Genomic DNA, 19,489 nt, shown 5'->3' with positions numbered 1-19,489 from the left:
AGTTTTTTTTTTTTGCAATTCTGTGAGATAAACAGCTGACTGACAGAAAGACTCATTCTGCAGAACAGCACTTAGAAATTCATCTAAGGTCCTACCAAACTAATTAATTTGGATGATTTATCTACTAAACTGGGCTTTCCTGGAGTGCCAAAACAGAAGGTGGCCATGTTAGTCATAAACTGAGCTCAGTTTCTGTTACAGAGACCCAAAATTACAGAGGTATAACATGCTAGAAACTTAACTTTCTCTTGCAACACAGTCCTGAACTAAGCGGGCAGAGCATGTATGGTGGCCCCATGCTGTCTTCACCCAGGCTGCTTCTGTCACGTGGCTCCACCATCCCCCATTGCATGTTTCAAGATGGCTGCCACCTCCTGCTCATCACAGCCTGGAGGAAGGAGAAAAGGGAAACAGAACCCTTAACCCCTCCACTAAGGCATGATCTGGAAGTTCACATATCTCCTCTGTTCATATAATATAGGCAAGAACTTAGTCACCTGACCACACTCAGCTGCCAAGAAGGCCACATCTAGCTGCAAAGCAGGCCAAAATTTGAGAAATTCACTTAAAGAAGTGATAGACAAGAGTCAAGATAGTGATTAGTTCTACTAAAATCACCTAAATTTGTGTGTGTGTTTTTTTAATGGTGTTTACCCCGGTCCAGTGCATCAAGGTGCAAGCCAAGGTCCAGAACAATGGGTTTTATGCTTTTCCCTTTTGGACAGGTCTTGCTCGGGCCAAGTCCATTCCCAGCCAGACATACTCTTCAGAAGTCGTGACCCTCTGGTACCGGCCCCCTGATGCTTTGCTGGGAGCCACTGAATATTCCTCTGAGCTGGACATATGGTAAGAGTGGTGCCAAGAAAATGGAGAAAGCGTGAGTCATCCTACTCACGAGGGTTGCTTTATCGTCCACATTATATTTTAATAATAATTCTAATAATGGCAATCACTAATATACATATATATTTTTGAGATAGAGTCTCGCTCTGTTGCCCAGGCTGGAGTGCAGTGGCGTGATCTCAGCTCACTGCAACCTCCGCCTCCCGAATTCAAACAATTCTCCTGCCTCAGCCTCCTGAGTAGCTCTACTAAAAAAAATACTAATATTTATATACAGAAACATAAAGTACTTTCAGAGATACATCTCATTTGATTCTTGCAATTATTCTACAACCTTTTACTGTTGAACTGAGACCCACAGAGTTCTTGCCAAGGCATCTTCTGAATCGAACACTCTTTCTTTTTATTTTATTTTACTTTTTGAGGTTGGGGTCTCACTAGATTGTCCAGGCTGGTCTTGAGCTCCCATGCTGAAGCAGTCCTCCCACTTCAGCCTCTTGAGTAGCTGGGACTATAGGGTTACACCACAGCACTCTGGCAATCTCATGCTCTTTCTTTCATGCCTTTCCTCCTAGCTCCTCTCTTTAATCCTTTGCCTTGTCTCCTCCTTGACACCTTATCCTCAGAGAAGCAAACATACATCCCCAAACCACAGGCACACAGATGTGCACACACGTGCATGTGCATGCACACACATCTGCATGAACATACTTACACATGTCCAAACATAGCTCAGAGCCTGGTTTAGGGGGAAAAAAAAAAAAAGACCGAGCTTCAAGACACCCGATTTTCATGCCAGTTCGATTTCTAATCAATTAACTCTGGATTCTGTTATCTTGAAAAAGTCATGTATCCTCTCTGTGTCTATGTTTCTCCATTTTAAAAAATGAAGGTAATAAACTCTCCCCATCTGAGTTAAATGGAGCTATAGTACAAGTATAAGAACCAAATAGGTGACTGGGCATGCGGCTCATGCCTGTAATCACAGCACTTTGGGAGACCAAGACTGGAGGATCAATCGCTTCAGCCCAGTTGTTTAAGACCAGCCTGGATAGCACAGTGAGATGCCGTCTCTACATTTTTATTTTAAATTAGTCAGGTGTGATGGCTAATTAAACACTTCAGGAGGGCTGAAGTAGGAGGATCTCCTGAGCCTGAGAAATTGAGGCTGCAGTGAGTCTTGATGGTACCCCTGCAATCCAGCCTGGGTTACAGAGTGAGACCCCATCCAAAAGAAAGAAAGAGAGAACGAGAGAGAGAGAGAGGGAGAGAGGGAAAGAGGAGAGGGAGAGGGGGAGAGGGGGAGAACGGAAGAGGGGGGAGAGGTGGGGGACGGAGGGAGGGAGGAAGGAAGAAGGAAGGAAGGAAGGAAGGAAGGAATCCAGATAGGTGCTCTCAAGTAAAGCCACAGAGTTGGGGAGGCTTTAAGGTTAATGGGGTGCAATAGTGAGCTCTCAGACACCCATCATCCTAGAACGGCAGTGTTATTTTTTCTGGATCATATTCCTGGAGACCTCCCAGTCATCTGGGGGCCACTGTTAGACATGTGATGACTTTACAGACACAGCCAACTCTCCAAAGGTAATGAAATATATGAATCTCTTTCAGTACCTTGGAAGAAAGGGTTTATATAAAAACACAAAGCCCTGTTTTCAAAAATCCATAATTGATTTTAAAAAATTAAATGGTGTCCTAAAAGACTAAGCTAAGCTTTTAGATCTCCCAAAGAATTAAGAAAGGTTGCAGACATTTTTCTCCAGTGTAAGTCATTGATTTCTGATACCCGGCACAATTTCTAGAAATATCATGTGCTAGTCAAAACCCTCCTGAAACTGTCAGCTCACACTGCTCAGCACTGTCACTTCAAAGGACTCCGGCAGGCTCTGGCTTACTCAGCTCTTAATGATAGCTTCCTGATTATGTTTCACAGACATAGTGAAACTTCCACCCATCAATTTTAAACTATATTTTATTATGGAATATTTAAAACATTCAAAAGTGTATATAACATATATGTAGATCAGTGATTCTCAACCAGGGAGCAATTTTGCTCTGCAGGGGACATTTGGCAATGCCTGAAAACATTTTTTGTTTTCACAGCTGGGGGTACGGGGGTGGGGGTAGCACTGGCATCTAGTGGGTAGAGACCAGGGATGCTGCTAAACATCCTACAGTGCAGAGGACAGGCCCCTGCAACAAAGATTTATCCAACCCAAAACGTCTGTAGTGTCAAGATTAAGAAAGCTGATGTAGATTAAGAAGTTTAATTTACTTTTAGAGACAGGGTCTCCCTTGGTTGCCCAGGCTGGAGTACAGAGGTGAGGTTGTCTCACAGCAGCCTCCAACTCCTGGGCTCAAGTGATCTTCCTGCCTCAGCCTCCTGAGTAGCTGGGAATACAGGTGTGTGCCACCACACCTGGCTAATTAAAAAAATGTAGAGAGAGAAAGTCTCACTTTGTTGCCCATGCTGGTCTCAAACTCCTGGCTTCAAGAGATCCTTCTGCCTTGGCTTCCCAAAGTACTGGAATTACAGGTATAAGCCACCACGCCCAACCACTTCAGAAGCTTAATAACATGACCTCCATAACCTGCTACCCAGTGTAACAACTAGAACATAATCCGTACTCTCCTATCAACTGTGTCCCTTTCCCATACCCTGCCCCTCCACTAGAAGGCCTTTACCTGATTTTTTTTTCCTTTTCGTTGGTCAGTATTCTCTTACATCTTTTTAAAATAATCCTTTTACATTTTAGAGGTATTCTAAAGAATTTTTTTGTTTTACTTGATTTTGAGGTTTTATAAAAATGATGTTATATTGCTTTTAGTCTTCTGTGACTTGGTTTTGTTTCATTCAATATGTTACGTGTTTCTAAGATTCATCCATGTTGATCTGCTTCGCTATACTTTATTTTCTGTTAGTGAATATTTCAGATATATATATATTTTGTGTGTGTATGTGTGAGATAGAGTCTTGCTCTGTTGCAGTGGCTTGATCTCGGCTCACTGCAACCTCCGCCTCCTGGGTTCAAGCGACTCTCGTCCCTCAGCCTTGCGAGTAGCTGGGATTGCAGGTGTGCCCCACCATGCCCAGATCATTTTTGTATTTTTAGTAGAGACGGTGTTTCACCATGTTGGCCAGGTTGGTCATGAACTCCTGACCTCAGGTGATCCACCTGCCTTGGCCTCCCAAAGTGTTGGGGTTACAGGTGTGAGCCACCACACCTGGCCTATGTTGTCTTTTTGAACAAAGTTCTGAATTATAATATTACTGACCTTATCACTCTTTTATGGGTAGCTCTTTTTGCTTCTTGTTTAAAAATTCCTTCCTTCCCTGAGGTCAGAATGATTTTGTCCAATACATCATCATCATCATTATTATTATTATTATTATTATTTTGAGATGGAGTCTTACTCTGTAGCCCAGGCTGGAGTGCAGTGGCGCCATCTGGTCTCACTGCAACCTCCACCTCCTGGGTTCAAGCAATCCCCCCACCTCAGCCTCCCGAGTAGCTAGGATTACAGGCATGCACCACCATGCCTGACTAATTTTTTTGTATTTTTAGTAGGGACGAGGTTTCACCGTGTTGGCCAGGCTGGTCTCGAACTCCTGACCTCAAGTGATCCCCCTACCTTGGCCTCCCAAAGTGCTGCGATTACAGGTGTGAGCCACCACCCCCAGCCTGTCCAATACATTCTTTTAAAGATTGTAAAGTTTCTTCTTTCACTTTAAATCTTTAATACATTGAAATTGACTTGTATTTGCTAAACAGTTGTTTCACACTAATTTCTTCAGTGATGTGCCATGCCAAATCTCCTTTATATCAAGTTTTCATAAATACATAGGTCTGTTTCTGTGCTCTCTGTTCTGCCAATTTGTCTGTTTTTGTACCAGTGCCACACTGTTAATGTCTATAGCTTTGCAATAATACTTGGTATCTTGTAGGCCAAGTCTCCCAGCCTATTTCATCTTCTTCAAGAGTGTTTTGGCTATATTTCTCTTCTGATTTTTCATATAAATTTTAGATTTAATGTTTCAAGTTTCATGAAAAATGCTCCTGGGATTTTCATTGGAATTGCATAGTAATTATAGAACAATTTGTAGATAATTTACTTCTTTATAAAACAGTATTGTCCTCCAATTTTTTAACATGGCATATTGCTTCACCTGTTTAAGTTATTTTTAAATGACTTTTAATAAAGTTTTATAACCTTCTCTTGAAGGTCTGACATATCTGAAACAAAGGTTCTTATAAGTCTATTTCATTGTTTATTGTTTCTTTTTGTTCTTACATATGGTATCTTTTTTCCTATGTGTGTTCATTTGTTTTTGACAGTGATATGCTGATTTGCCTTGGAATTTTATTTGTGAGAGTTCTTTGATGACTTGAATGAAGTGCGTTCCCTCAGAGAGGATTTGCATTTAATGTTGCCAGATATAGCATATATTTTAAATGAAATGTATTATTATATTTTACATAAATGTTGGTCTACTACCCAGACCCTGATTTCTTAATAACGTTTTCTGTTAAAAAGAACTTGGATTCTTTGAATAAATGACTGATTCTAAAGCTGGGGCAGAGAATGTACAAGATGAGCCTGGAGCATCTTGTTGGGCCAGAAAATTTCCTTACAAAGTAATCAAAAAATGATAGGAATATGTCAAAAGGACATGGGAAGCAACTTGAAGAGGCTTCTGCTGGTTAAATCTGGGACAATTTGAGCATCAAAGTAAATAATGAGAGTAATGGATTATAATCTGTTGAATAAAATAAGATAGCTAGCTTCCTGGCTAGTTAGATAAGAAGGGAAGCTCACCGGATGCAGTGGCTCACACCTGTAATCCCAGCACTTTGGGAGGCTGAGGTGGGTGGATTACTTGAGGCCAGGAGTTCAAGACCATTCTGGCCAACATGGTGAAACACGATCTCTACTAAAAATACAAAAAATTAGCTGGGCCTGGTGGTGCACGCCTGCAATCCCAGCTTCTCAGGAGATTGCAGTGAGCTGAGATCACGCCAGTGTACTACAGCCTGCCTGGGCAACAGAGTGACAGCCTAAGCTTCTCCTGACACAATAATGTCAACTAATAACTGGATTGAAAATGACAGTTAGAAAATCACTATTTTATAACCAGTATTGTAGTATTTGGTAGAAACAAGAATAATTAATGCTAAAGTAGAGGGGGAAAGTTTGGTGAGGAATAAGGTATTTACATAGTCTCAAAGTACCTCTCACAAATTACTCGTTAATCACAAAGGGAAAAAATGGTAACTTTACAGTAGAGAAATTTGGCAGACAGTATCTTGCCCAAGTGATTAAAGTTAATATAATGAATAATGGGACTGACTGGCATCATGTGTCTCCTCATATGATGCACTGAGAAGGATATAATATCATTTATGTGGTATTTCTGTTGGGGGGAAGCATAATCTGAATCTAATCATGAGGATACATCAGATAAACCTAGTTTAAGGAACATTCTGCAAAGTAACTGGCCTGTACTTATTAGAAGTGTTAAGATTTTAAAAGATAAAAACTGAGGAACTGTTCCAGATTAAAGGAGACTCCAGAAACATGCCAACTAAATGTAATGCATGGTCCTAGATTGGATCTTGGGGCAGATGGTGCTCTAAAGAATACTGTAGGAACAATAGGTGAAATTTCAATAGGGACTGTGGATTAGATAGGGGTATTGGATGAATGTTAAATTTCCTGATTTTGATAATTGTACTGTTGTTATGTAAGAGGATACTTTGAATCTCAGAAAATACCAACATAATTATTTAGGGATGAAGAGTCATGATATCTACAATTTACCCCCTAACGCCTCAGAAAAGATATAGACAGATACATAGATAGATAGATAAAATAATGAAACAAAAGTGACAAAATATTGGCAATGACTGAACCTGTTTGGAGGATATAAGAGAGTTCTTTATACTGCTGCAACTTTTCTATAAGTTTGAAATTATTTCAAGGTTAAAAGTTGCCTCCAAATTGTGAAATCCTGTTTCATCACAGATAGTGTGAGACGCACTAGCCTAACATGTGATCAGAATTTGTAATTTCATAACACACAGAATGTGTGTTTGAGAAGAATGTGTGTGTCCGCCCAATTGTTGAGTGCTATTTTTTGTTTGTTTGTTTGTTTTGTTTTGTTTTGTTTTTGAGACAGAGTCTCACTCTGTCTCCAAGGCTGTAATGCAGTGGCTCTATCTCGGCTCACTGCAACCGCCACTTCCCGGGTTCAAGCGATTCTCCTGCCTTAACCTCCCGAGTAGCTGAGATTACAGGCGCACACCATCACGCCCAGCTAATTTTGTATTTTTAGTAGAGATGGGGTTTTGCCATGTTGGCCAGGCTGGTCTCGAACGTTAGACGTCAGGTGATCCACCTGCATTGGCCTCCCAAAGTGCTGGGATTACAGGCGTGAGCCACCGTTTTTACATATGTTCAAAAATTCAAGATTGGTGTTTGTGTTATCCAAATCTTCTTTATATTATTTTCGTCTTTTTAACCTACCAATGAAAGATGTGTTGAAATCATTCACTATATTGTTGATTTGTCAGAATTCTATCTACTTTTGCTTTATATGCTTTGAAGTTATTTTCATTAAGTGCGAGTAAATTTAAGACTGCTCATTATTCCTTTGTGCACTTTAGTTACCACTTCCAGAATAATTTTCCTTTTTCCTGAAATACATCTTTTAGAGTTTTTTGTGTGTGTATGTAGGCCCGCTGGTGGCAAATTCTCTGTTTTTGTTTTCAGAAGATAAACCCTAATTATTGAAAGATAGTTTTGTTGGGGATGTGATTCTAGATTGACAGTTGTTTCTCTCAGAACTTTGAAGATGTCATTCCTCTTCTTTGTCTTCCTTTGTTGCTGTCGAGGAGTTTGCTTTTAGCCTTATTACCTTCCTTTTGCAAGTGATCTCATTTTCTCTGGATATTTTAAAGACTTTATTCTTTGCCTTTGTAATTAGGCAGATTTCTCTAGGAGGTGTCTAGTGTGGATTTCTTTTTACTTACCCTGCTTGGTATATCTTGTGCCTCTTCCATTTATGAATTCATGTCTTTCATCAGCCATTTTCTTTTTGAATATTGACTCTATTCTATTCTCTGTCTGTAGAGCTCCAATGAAAGACTATTAGATCATATTCTTCTGTTATCCATTTCTATTCTCTCCTTCATATTTTCCATTTCCTTAACTTTCTGTGATGCATTCTGGGTAATTTCTTCAGCTCATCTACCAGTTCTTTAAGTCTCTCTTAAACCATGTATTATGTTGGTGCAAAAGTAATTGTGGTTTTTGCCATTGAAAGTAATGGCAAAACCATCATTACTTTTGCACCAACCTATATCTCTTACCTTTTTACCGCATATACAAAAATGTCTATTATTCCATGGATAAGTGTTTCATGAATTTAACCATGAGCAACAATGACACTTACAATATAAAAATGCAATTATAAGTTAAAATTATTGTTACTCTTATTGATTCCATTTGATTGTTGTTTGCCTGGTAAAACTAAAATTGTAATGTAGAAATACAACAATATGCATCTTCCATTGAGCTCACTATATTTGTTTACCCTCAAAGTAATTGCTAGACCTTGGGTGTTTACACTGAGATCCCTCTCCTCCCATTTTTTTCTCTTTCTTTTCAGAGTGATAAGAGGGGAAGTGAGAAGGGAGAAGATTTCCAGTTGGCAAAGAATGAAAAAGAAAGAAAAATAATCCTATTCTGTTAGGCCATGCAACCCCATAGGGTCCAAAGTGAATGCCTTTGTAGGAGGTAGATGACACTTGGTGAGCATTGGTACCTCTGTCTTAAAGAAACCAATTATAACCCGTAGTGCAGAGCCTCTCCTTCACAATGAGGCCTGGTGGCAGCAGTGTCAGTAGGGGGCCAGAGCAAATAAACAGGGGCTCTAGTTAATTATGGAAAACTTGCAACTAGGACATATTGGTTATTCCCAATGCTCCCAACCAACATTCTCTCATCTTCCGACATCTTTTCTTCTCTCTCTTTCTGCTACCTTTTCAGACCTTAAAAGATTCCATTAGGGACTTTAGTGAGAAAAACGCAATATTTTAGGATTATTAAATGGTGTGGTTTTTAGTTTTTTTGTATTGTGTTAAAATATACATAAAATTTACCATTCATCACCATTTTCAAGTGTACAATTCAGTGGCATTCAGTACATTCACATTATTGTTGTAACCATCACCACTGTCCGTCTCCAGAACTTTTCATCATCCCAAACTCAAACTCTGCACGTATTAAACGATAATTTCCCATTACCCCCTCTCCTCAGCCCCTGGTAACCATTATTCTACTTTTTATCTTTACAAATTTGACTATTCTTGGTACCTCATATAAGTGGAATCCTACAATACTTCTTCTGTGTCCAGCTTGTTTTGCTTAGCATAATGTTTTCAAGGTTCATCCATGTCATAGTACACTGAGTTTTCAAGAAGCATTTATTTCAGTACACAAGGTCGTCTATTCAGTATCAGTTTCAGGCAGCTGCTGGTTTTAGGACTAGAGAAAGTTGTCTCTGCCTAACAGATCCTTTACTGTCAAATTTCTTGCTGCAAACTTCCAAATATAAAAAGAGTGGTCTAGAGAAAAGCAAGTGAGAATGTCACGTCACTGCCATATATTACGTTATTCTGAATTAACTTCAACAGTAGAAAATGAAATACTGATTAATTTCTCCCAACAACATTTTGATATGCTCCTTGCACCTCCAAAAAGCCTAAAACTCCTGAGATGGTTTTTTCCTCCAGGGACTGCCTAAGGAATCTGAGGAATCTTTCCCCCTCTTATGGAAGAATTTGTTCATGCTCAGAATAGAGAAAAAGTAGAAGGAGAACCAGAAAGAGGAGAAAACATGTAAGCAGTTTCCTCTAACTTGACTGAAGGACCACAGTTAGAACAATAAAATGATCCAGCGCTTCTCTCCCTTCTGGAAGGGTTTAATGTTTGATGTCACCAGGTCTTTTCTCCCTTGCATTTGCATTTCCCCTTCATCTACACGGGCTGCCCCAGGGGTATCTCCACAGAGCAGAAATCCTCAGAGAAGCTTAAAGATATGTAGGGTAAGAGGAGCCCCAGGAATGAAGATTTAAGAACAAAATAGAAAAATAAAAGAAAGTAGAAGCTAGTTCCCTATCTGGACTTGAATGTTCAGAATATTTAAAATGTTTGCTTTAACAATAGTCTGTGGTGGGCAAAATAGATGATAGTCACATGACTTGTATTCTTAAGGGTAAGAAGCAAATTTAAAAAAAAAGAACAGTTCTGAACAGAAATGAAAAAAATAAGATAAATTGCATAGTTTTGTTTGTATGTTTGTTTGTTGTTTGTTTGAGATGGAGTCTTGCTCTGTCACCCAGGCTGGAGTGCAGTGATGCGATCTCGGCTCACTGCAACCTCCGGCTCCCCAGTTCAAGCAATTCTCCTGCCTCAGCCTCCTGAGTAGCTGGGATTACAGGGACACACCACCATGCCAGGTTAATTTTTGTATTTTTAGTAGAGATGGAGTTTTGCCATGTTGGCCAGGCTGGTCTTGAACTCCTAACCTCATGATCCGCCCGCCTTGGCCTCCCAAAGTGCTGGGATTACAATGCTTACACCTAGAACAGATCTGTCACCTTTCAAACTTACAGTGTGGACTTATTTTGTTTTCAATGCATTGATATTTATGGTACCTATGGATAGTCCATGTACTGAAATAAAATTGATTTAGAAATTTTGTAAGTGTTCTAAAGGCATGCACAAGTGCATACATACACACACACTATATATATAGTGTGTGTGCATGTGTGTGTGTATAAATGAGTAACCTTAGACTTAGATTTGTTAGATAAGGAAGGTTTCAACCTTCCCCAAAATGCAAATGGAGAATTTCAAGCATATAAACCAAATATTGGCATTATATCTCTGAACACAAACATCTTATGTTACTTTATGGTACTTACATAATGGCCTGAGTGCTCTAGTTTTTGCCAATATATTTTACATAATTTTGTATACAATTTTAGTGGTATAGAAGATAAATGACACGACACTAAGGAATTGTGTAACAAAATGACTTCTTGGTTCCCTACAGCTGTAAGTATGAAAACACATCGGCCGGGCATGGTGGCTCATGCCTGTAATCTCAGCACTTTGGGAGGCCGAGGCGGGTGGATCACAAGGTCAGGAGATGGAGACCATCCTGGCTACATGGTGAAACCCCGTCTCTACTAAAAATACAGAAAAATTAGCCGGGCGTGGTGGTGGGCGCCTATAGTCCCAGCTACTAGGGAGGCTGAGGCAGGAGAATGGCGTGAACCCGGGAGGCGGAGCTTGCAGTGAGCCCAGATCGCTCCACTGCGCTCCAGCCTGGGCAACAGAGCCAGACTCCATCTCAAAAAAAAAAAAAACACACACACACTATGAAAAGGCAACAAGCTTCTTCTAGGCAATGGAAGGCTTTTTGGGGGAGAAAAGAAAGTGAATTACAGGTTTAAACCTAGGAATGTCATTTTTTGAATGTTGTTTAAAATGTTTTCAATCCTTCTAGTGGTTTGTGAGCTCCTGGGGTTTCTGGAAGGTGTTTGGGAACTGGATAGCGGGTTAGTTCATGCCTTTAAAAGCCAATACATTTCCATTTCTACTTTATAACCAAGTAATAAGCCAATTATGTATGTATTTTATATACACAGACACGTATTTATTTTTACTTCAAAACAAAATGGTTTGAGGCCTTTCAAGAAAGTGCAAGTGGAGAAGTCACGGGGGGCAGGGTGAAGACCACTTGGTGGTGCCCACGAACTAGGTTTCTCCATTGGCTTATGTCTTAGTGGATCATTGCTAGCAACCAGGGTGTTTTTAAGCATTTGACAGTTTTCCATCACTTTTATTCGCCTTCATATATTGTTTCATTTATATCCTTAATACCTCTTGTTTTAAAGACAGGAGACAAAAAGAACATGGATATTTAAATACAAGTTAATGAGGAACTTTAAAATAACAATAATTCTACAAATTTACCTCAAGATACTCTACCAGATTCATAAGTTAAATTTATCTGATCAAAATTCTTGTGTCACATGTCAAGATGTTTCTTATACAGCAAAAATCAGTAGAAAAGAAAAACTAGGCCAGGCGCGTGGTGGTTCACACCTGTAATCCCAGTACTTTGGGTAGCCAAGGGAGGAGGATTGCTTGAGGCTTGGAGTTCAAGACCAGCCTGGGCAACATAGTGAGATCCCGTCTCTATAAAAAATATTAGAAAATAAAAAAGAAAAGAATAAAATGAGGCTTTTTAAAAATTGGCAATAAGGCTGGGTATGGTGGCTCATGCCTGTAATCCCAGCACTTTGGAAGGATGAGGCAGGTGGATCAATTGAGGCCAAGAGTTTGAGACCAGCCTGGCCAACATGGTGAAACCCTGTCTCTACTAAAAATACAAAAATTAGCCAGGCATGGTGGTGCATGCCTGTAATCCCAGTTACTCGGGAGGCTGAGGCAGGAGAATTGGTTGAACCTGGGAGGTGGAGGTTGCAGTGAGCTGAAATTGCACCACTGCACTCCAGCCTGAGTGACCCTGTCTCAAAAAAAAAAAAAAAAAATTGGCAATAAAAACAACCTGTTGCTTCATGGAGGACAAACCTGCTTGCAAAGCTCAGTCTGATATCATTTTTTAAACAAAACTCTTAAGAACAAGTCAGTCAGTTATGTTAAAACCAAATATTAGATTATGAAAAGAGTTTTTGTCTATTTTTACAGGATAAGATACAAATAAATTTCAGTCTTTCTTTTAATACGTATTCTGTTCCCAAACCAGAAACAAAGCAGTTTTTAAACTTGATTGTCAATAAATCTGCTTTATCCTACACAATCAATGAAAAGTAATCTAAACAGATTACTTTTATGTCAGCATGACAGTGTATCAGGCCGGGTGCAGTGGCTCACATCTATAATCCTAGCTTTATGGGAGGCCTAGGCAGGTAGATTGCTTGAGCCCAGAATTTCAAGACCAGCCTGGACAACATGGCGAAACCCCATCTGTATTAAAAAAAAAAAAAAAAAAGACCGTATGTCTGTAGTCAGATGGAAAAAGTAAAAATATGCAATAAACACATATATGTAATAAACACATATGAATAATATTAAGGACCATATTTTAAAATAAACTTGATAATAAATTTTTAATAATAATATCTACGATAAAATGTTTTACTTAAATTTCTTTCTTTATCATGCCACACAGAAATGGCAAAATGATTAACAGAATTTGCAAAATTATGTGGTAGAGTGAAAGAGGTTTGCAGTAAAAAAAAAAAAAAGAAAAGAAAAGAAAAGAGAGAAGTATGGGACCATGTGGATAGTCTCTGTAATCAGCCACTTGAACCACTTCTAACACTCAAAAGACTTATGAGAATAAAACTATGTATTATTAGCAAAATAAATCTTTCTCCTTCCTGTCCGTCTGTAATTATCCTTCAGCTTGACCGTGTATGAAAGAAAATTTACATTTCACTGTTTAATCTATTTAAAGGTGAACATTTCCCACTAAATCAGGATGCACCTTATAATCAGTAGCATCTAACAATATAAGTCAGCCAGGTTGCAGCTGTGACTATAGTTAGAATTGCACATGTGTGAACATCAAATGAGCCAGCATCAAAACTTGCAGAATGGCGGGGCTCAGTGACTCACACCTGTGATCCCAGCACTTTGGGAAGCCGAAGTGGGTGGATCACCTGAGGTCAGGAATTCAAGATCAGCCTGGCCAAGATGGTGAAATCCCGTTTCTACTAAAAATACAAAAATTAGCCAGGCATGGTGGCAGGTGCCTGTAATCCCAGCTACTTGGTAGGCTAAGGCAGGAGAATCGCTTGAACCTGGGAGGCGGAGGTTAAAATGAGCTGAGATCGCATCGCTGCACTCCAGCTTGGGCGACAGAGCAAGATTCCACCAAAAAAAAAAAAAAAAATTGCAGAATCGGTGTCAGCAACTTGGAAGAAAACTCTGCAAACGTCCTTTTTTTTTTTTTTTAAACTCCTAGGAACCAAATTGTTGTGGAGAAGGAGCAAATCAGACATGTTTAGCAACATTCTTTAAGCAGGAGTCAGAAGTAAGCTAACACTATATAACTGCTAGGCCAGCTTAGGAGCCCAGGACTGATGACTCTCAGTTGTTTTATGGATTATTTTAAGAAATGCTGCATCATCAAATTCTTAATATAGAGGATGATACATAGATAAGTGTAGACATCAAAGAGTCTGAGTCAAATGCTGAATGTGGAAAAGTTTTAGGAATACCTAAACCAATTTATTTTGCTTAATGTTTCTTTTTCATGTACAAGTATGCAATATGAGAAAATAATCTACATTTAATTAAATTTATAACAGCCCTTACAATAAGTATAAAATGAACATTCTGATCATGTCATAGTTTAACTTGCATTTTTTTTCTTAATGGCAAAAAACCAATGATGCTTCTTACAATGATACAATGAAAAGTGGGGATGAAATGAAATTTGGGGGTACAGTACTTTCCCCTCTTCTCCTAAAACAGATAATGAGCTTGAATGATCTACAATGTTTGCTAACTCTACTGCTTTCCTAACTGCTTCTCGTGGTGTTCCATTTTAATAAAAAGCTGTAGGCTGTTCTTATTTTTGTTTGATATGGAGACTTTTTTTTGGCCCAAGACTTTTAATATCATGTGGTCCCTATTTAACTCTCCCTGAAATATTTCTTGGGAGGAGAAATTCTAGTAGTTCAGTTTCGCTTGTATGATTTCTTTCAAAGTGTCAATTTACTCTTGTTTCCTTTGCTAGGGGTGCAGGCTGCATCTTTATTGAAATGTTCCAGGGTCAACCTTTGTTTCCTGGGGTTTCCAACATCCTTGAACAGCTGGAGAAAATCTGGGAGGTAAGAGAATTCTTCTTCTAAAGAAAATGAAATATCTGCATTTTAAGTTTTGAACCAAATTTGCCTTACAGACAAATGAAGCAGTCCATCTGCTTTGAGATATTAAGCCGTATATTAAGATTGTAGAAACTGTAGCATTTGCCACAGCTATAAGCACTCTGGGAATGTGTGGTCAGGAAACTCCCTGTTGCCCCATAGCAGCCCATGAATCCAGCTCACTGAATGACATTCAGGTCTCCTGCTACCCATCATTATTATTGTCTTAACCTCCCCAGGGCAATTTCTGTCATTACTAGTCAGACACGCCCCTACTTTGCTACCTCCAGTTCTAATGCTACCATATATTTGGCCCTGGATCTTTGTCAACTGAAAATAAGACAGAGAATTTTCAACTGGGTGCAGTGGCTCATGCCTGTAATCCCAGCACTTTGGGATTGCTTTGAGCCCAGGAGTTCGAGACCAGCCTGGGCAACATGGCAAAACCCCATCTCTACAAAAACATACAGAAATGAGTGGGCTGTGTGGCGCACACCTTAGTCCCAGCTCCTCAGGAGGCTGAGATGGGAGGATTGCTTGAGCCCAGGGAGGTCGAGGCTGCTGTTAGCTATGATGATGCCACTGCACTCCAGGCTGGGCAACAAAAAAAAAAGACACAGAATTTCCATAGAACCCTGATAGAACAGAGGCTTTCCCTCTTAGTGTGAGAGAAGTGTACCATTTATCATGCTTATCCACAACTAAGTTCCTAAAGTGTCAAGGTGCCTTTGTGTGTGTATGTGGCTCCATTTCTTAATTCATTATTTATCCCTACCTCATTTGCCTACAATATGCTTTGTTTTTATGGCCCTTATATAGTACCACAGTCATACTATAGTCATCTGTATATTTCCTTTTTTGGTCATATTTTTATTGTGGTAAAATATATAAAACATAAAATTTACCATCTTCACCCTCCTTAAGTGTACAGCTTATCGGCATTAAGTACATTCGTATAGTTGCGCCACCATCACCACCATCCATTTCCAGAACTTCTCTATCATCCCTAACGGAAGCTCTGGACCCACTAAACAATAACTGCCCGGCTTCTATCCCCTAGCCTCTAGTAACCTTTAATCTACTTTCTGTCTCCCTGAATTTGCCTCTTCTAGGTACCTCATATAAGTGGAATCATACAAATTTGTCTTTTTGTATCTGACTTATGTCACTTAGCATATTTTCAAGGTTCATCCATGTTGTAGAAAGTGTCAAGGTGCTTTAAATCAGCGGGGTGCAGGGGGTTCTTTATTACTTGCTATCCTGGATCCTGCTCCTTGTCTTCTGGCTAAAATAAAATGTACTTTGTAAAATTAAGACATTTTATAGAGATTGATTACTGACATTAAATTTTCTTCTAGAAACATGGGGACTGTTATGAAGGAACATGGGAAAAACTGGGAAGCATTCACAACTTAAAAAAAAAAAAAAATTCCAAGCCAAAAGACTTTTTCTAAAAACGTCCTTGCAAGGCAGAGAAATCCCTTCTTCACATTGTGTTATTGGGTGCTATAACATCATCTAAGCTGGAGACAGCCTACTGTAATAGCTTTGGAGTCAGAAGACCTGGGTTTGAATTCTAGCCATTTTCTAGCTAAATGAACAAGGGCAAGTTATGTAGTCCCTCTGAACTTTCATTTCCTTGTCTGTAAAATGGGAACAATGATAAGGACTTTCTAATTCTTGCTTTGAGAATTCCATGAGAACAAATGCATAACAAGCTCCATGCACCATAAATGCTCAATAGATGTTTGCTTTCTTCCTGTCTCATACAAATTGTTGTACGATGTTTCAGTAACCTAACTGCTAGCAAGTATTACCTGAAATTTAACCCGATTGTTCTCTTCTTTCACTTAGCAGTATTACTTCTTGTCCACAATAGAGGAAGCACAATTGCAGTTCTGATACTGCAATGACGTTTTATACATTTGCAGAGTTTTTCCTGGTCATTTAATCAGGAAACAACACTTAGTGGTTATTCACCATATATAAGGTGAGTAACTCTACAAGACTCTACAAGGTCTTGTAAGAAGCTGTAAGCCAAGGGGGAAAAAAAAAGAATAAGAAAAACACATGATCTGTATTTTCAAGTGTTGTTCAGTCTAGGTAGAGCAATGGTGAAGTATAAGTAAATATTTGTGAAACAAACATAAGCTATGTATATATGTAAAAGGATGTATCTAAAGATAGTTAATATAAATTGTAATACTGAAATAAGATGTGCTATTAGGATATGTGAAGAGTAGTTTATTTGAAAAAAAATGTAAGTATATCCTTATATGCTATTAGTATTTGAAGAGTTGTATATAAACTGATTTTTTTTCTTTTTTCTTTTTTTTTTTTGAGGCAGAGTCTCGCTCTGTCGCCCAGGCTAGAATGCAATGGTGTGATCTTGGTTCACTGCAAGCTCCACTTCCCCGGTTCAAGCGATTCTCCTGCCTCAGCCTCCTGAGTAGCTGGGATTACAGGCACATGCCACCACGCCAGGCTAATTTTTGTATTTTTAGTAGAGACAGGGTTTCACCATGTTCGTCAGGCTGGTCTTAAACTCCTGACCTCGTGATCCGCCTGCCTTGGCCTCCCAAAGTGCTGGGATTATAGGCATGAGCCACCGTGTCTGGTCTTGTAAACTGATTTTTAAAATACAATATACAGTTAGGCATAGTCATGTGTGCCTATAGTCCCTACTGCTTGGGAGGCTGGCAGGAGGATCGTTTGATCCCAGGAGTGTGGGCAACGTAGTGAGACCCCCATCTCTAATAATAATAAATATAAATTTAAAATAACCCTTTAAAATACGACATACTATCTTTGAATGACGATACAATTTAAAAAGCAATCATTTGATGATTCTTTAGTGTATAGTTAGCACAGCACTTAGAAAAATCATAGAATGAAGTGAGCGAGATGCTTCTCAAGGCCTGATCACTCTTTAGGACTCACAATGGGCTAGGTACTATGCTGGAAAGAGAAAAACTAATAATTTTCTAACCTGCTTGAGACATAGTGGTATAAATGATAACACAGCTGCTAAACATGATGACTTTCTCAGTTTGTCCGCAGAGCAAGAAACTACAGATGCAATAAGAAAATTGCATTCAATAACATGGGACTGTAGATAACAAACTAACTTCATTTCTTTGTATACATGCCCTGTATTGGGATTGCTGGATCATATGGTAGTTCCATTTTTAATATTTTGAGGAACCTCCATACCATCTTCCATAATGGCTGTGCTATTTACATGCCCACCATCAGTGTGCAAATGTTCCCTTTCCTCTGCATTCTTGCCAACACCTCTTTCATCTTTTTGATAATGGTTGTGAGGCGATATCTCACCATGGTTCTAGTCTTCATTTGTCTGATGACTAATGATATTGAGCATTTTTTCATATACCTCTTGGCCATTTGTAGGTCTTCTTTTGAGAAATGTGTATTGAGGTTTTTAGTCCATTCCTGCTACCATAACAAAATCCCTTAGAGTGGCCATTTCATAAAGAACAGAAATTGACCGGGTGTGGTGGCTCATGCCTGTAATCCCAGCACTTTGGGAGGCCAAGGCCGTTGGATCACCTGAGGTCAGGAGTTCAAAACCAGCCTGGCCAATATGGTGAAACCCCATATCTACTAAAAATACAAAAACTAGCTGAGTGTGGTGGTGTGCGCCTGTAGTCCTAGCTACTTGGGAGAGAATGCTTGAACCCAGGAGGTGGAGGTTGCAGTGAGCCAAAATCATGCCACTGCACTCCAGCCTGGGCAACAGAGTGAGACTCCGTCTCAAAAAAAAAAAAAAAAAGGAACAGAAATTTGTTTCTCACTGTTCTAGAGGTTGGAAAGTCCAAGATCAAGGCACTATAGGCTCTTGTCCAGTGAGAGATTTGGCTTCCAAGTTAGTGCCTTGTCGCTGCATCCTCCAGAGAGGACAAATTCTGTGTCCTTACGTGGTGGAAAGGCAGAAGAGCAAACGGGCCTGGCTGATTCTCTCCAGCTCCTTTATAAGGGCATTCATCTCCGTCCTTGTGTCCTAATCACCCGCTGAAGGCCCCACCTCTGAATACTGTTGCATTGGGGGTAAAGTTTCAACATGAATTATGAAGAGAACACAAACATTTAAACCATAACAAGTGCTTTGCCCACTTTTTTTTTTTTTTTTTTTTTTTTTGGAGATGAAGTCTCACTCTGTTGCCCAGGCTAGAATGCAGTGGCTTGATCCCAGCTCACTGCAAGCTCCGCCTCCCGGGTTCAAGCAATTTTCCTGCCTCAGCTTCCCGAGTAGCTGGGATTACAGGTGTGCACTACCACACCTGGCTCATTTTTTATATTTTGTAGAGACGGGGTTTCACTATGTTAGCCAGGCTGATCTCCAACTCTCAACTTCTGGTGATCCGTCTGCCTCAGTCTCCCAAAGTGCTGGGATTGCAGGCATGAGCCACCATGCCCAGCCCTTTGCCCACTTTTTAATGGTGGTGTCTTCTTGCTATTGAGTTCCTTGTATTTTTTTGATATTAACCCCTTATCAAATGTATGGCTTGCAAATATTTTCTCCCATCATGGTTTATCTCTTCACTCTATTGATTGTTTCCTTTGCTGTGAAGACACTTTTTAGTTTTATTTATTCCCATTTGTCTATTTTCACATTTGTTGCCTATAAGCAGGTTAGAAAATTATACAGATTATAA

The 19,489-nt window shown here is 39.5% G+C and overlaps 1 protein-coding gene across 4 annotated transcripts in view; it reads left to right on the top strand.

Moving 5' to 3' along the window:
• The window catches only part of CDK15 (cyclin dependent kinase 15), a 92,052-nt gene that overhangs the window by 29,097 nt on the left and 43,466 nt on the right, over positions 1 to 19,489 (top strand). For all 4 annotated transcript variants that reach the window (XM_033230687.1, XM_033230688.1, XM_033230689.1 and 1 more), the window contains 2 exons: positions 726 to 846; positions 14,684 to 14,777. In XM_033230687.1, coding sequence (XP_033086578.1) covers positions 726 to 846; positions 14,684 to 14,777 — 215 coding nt within the window. The remainder of the gene's footprint in view (positions 1 to 725; positions 847 to 14,683; positions 14,778 to 19,489) is intronic.

This window comes from Trachypithecus francoisi, unplaced genomic scaffold (genome assembly GCF_009764315.1).
Source record: "Trachypithecus francoisi isolate TF-2019V2 unplaced genomic scaffold, Tfra_2.0 Lachesis_group13, whole genome shotgun sequence".
NCBI lineage: Eukaryota > Metazoa > Chordata > Mammalia > Primates > Cercopithecidae > Trachypithecus > Trachypithecus francoisi.
This window is presented reverse-complemented; position numbering and strand designations above follow the sequence as displayed.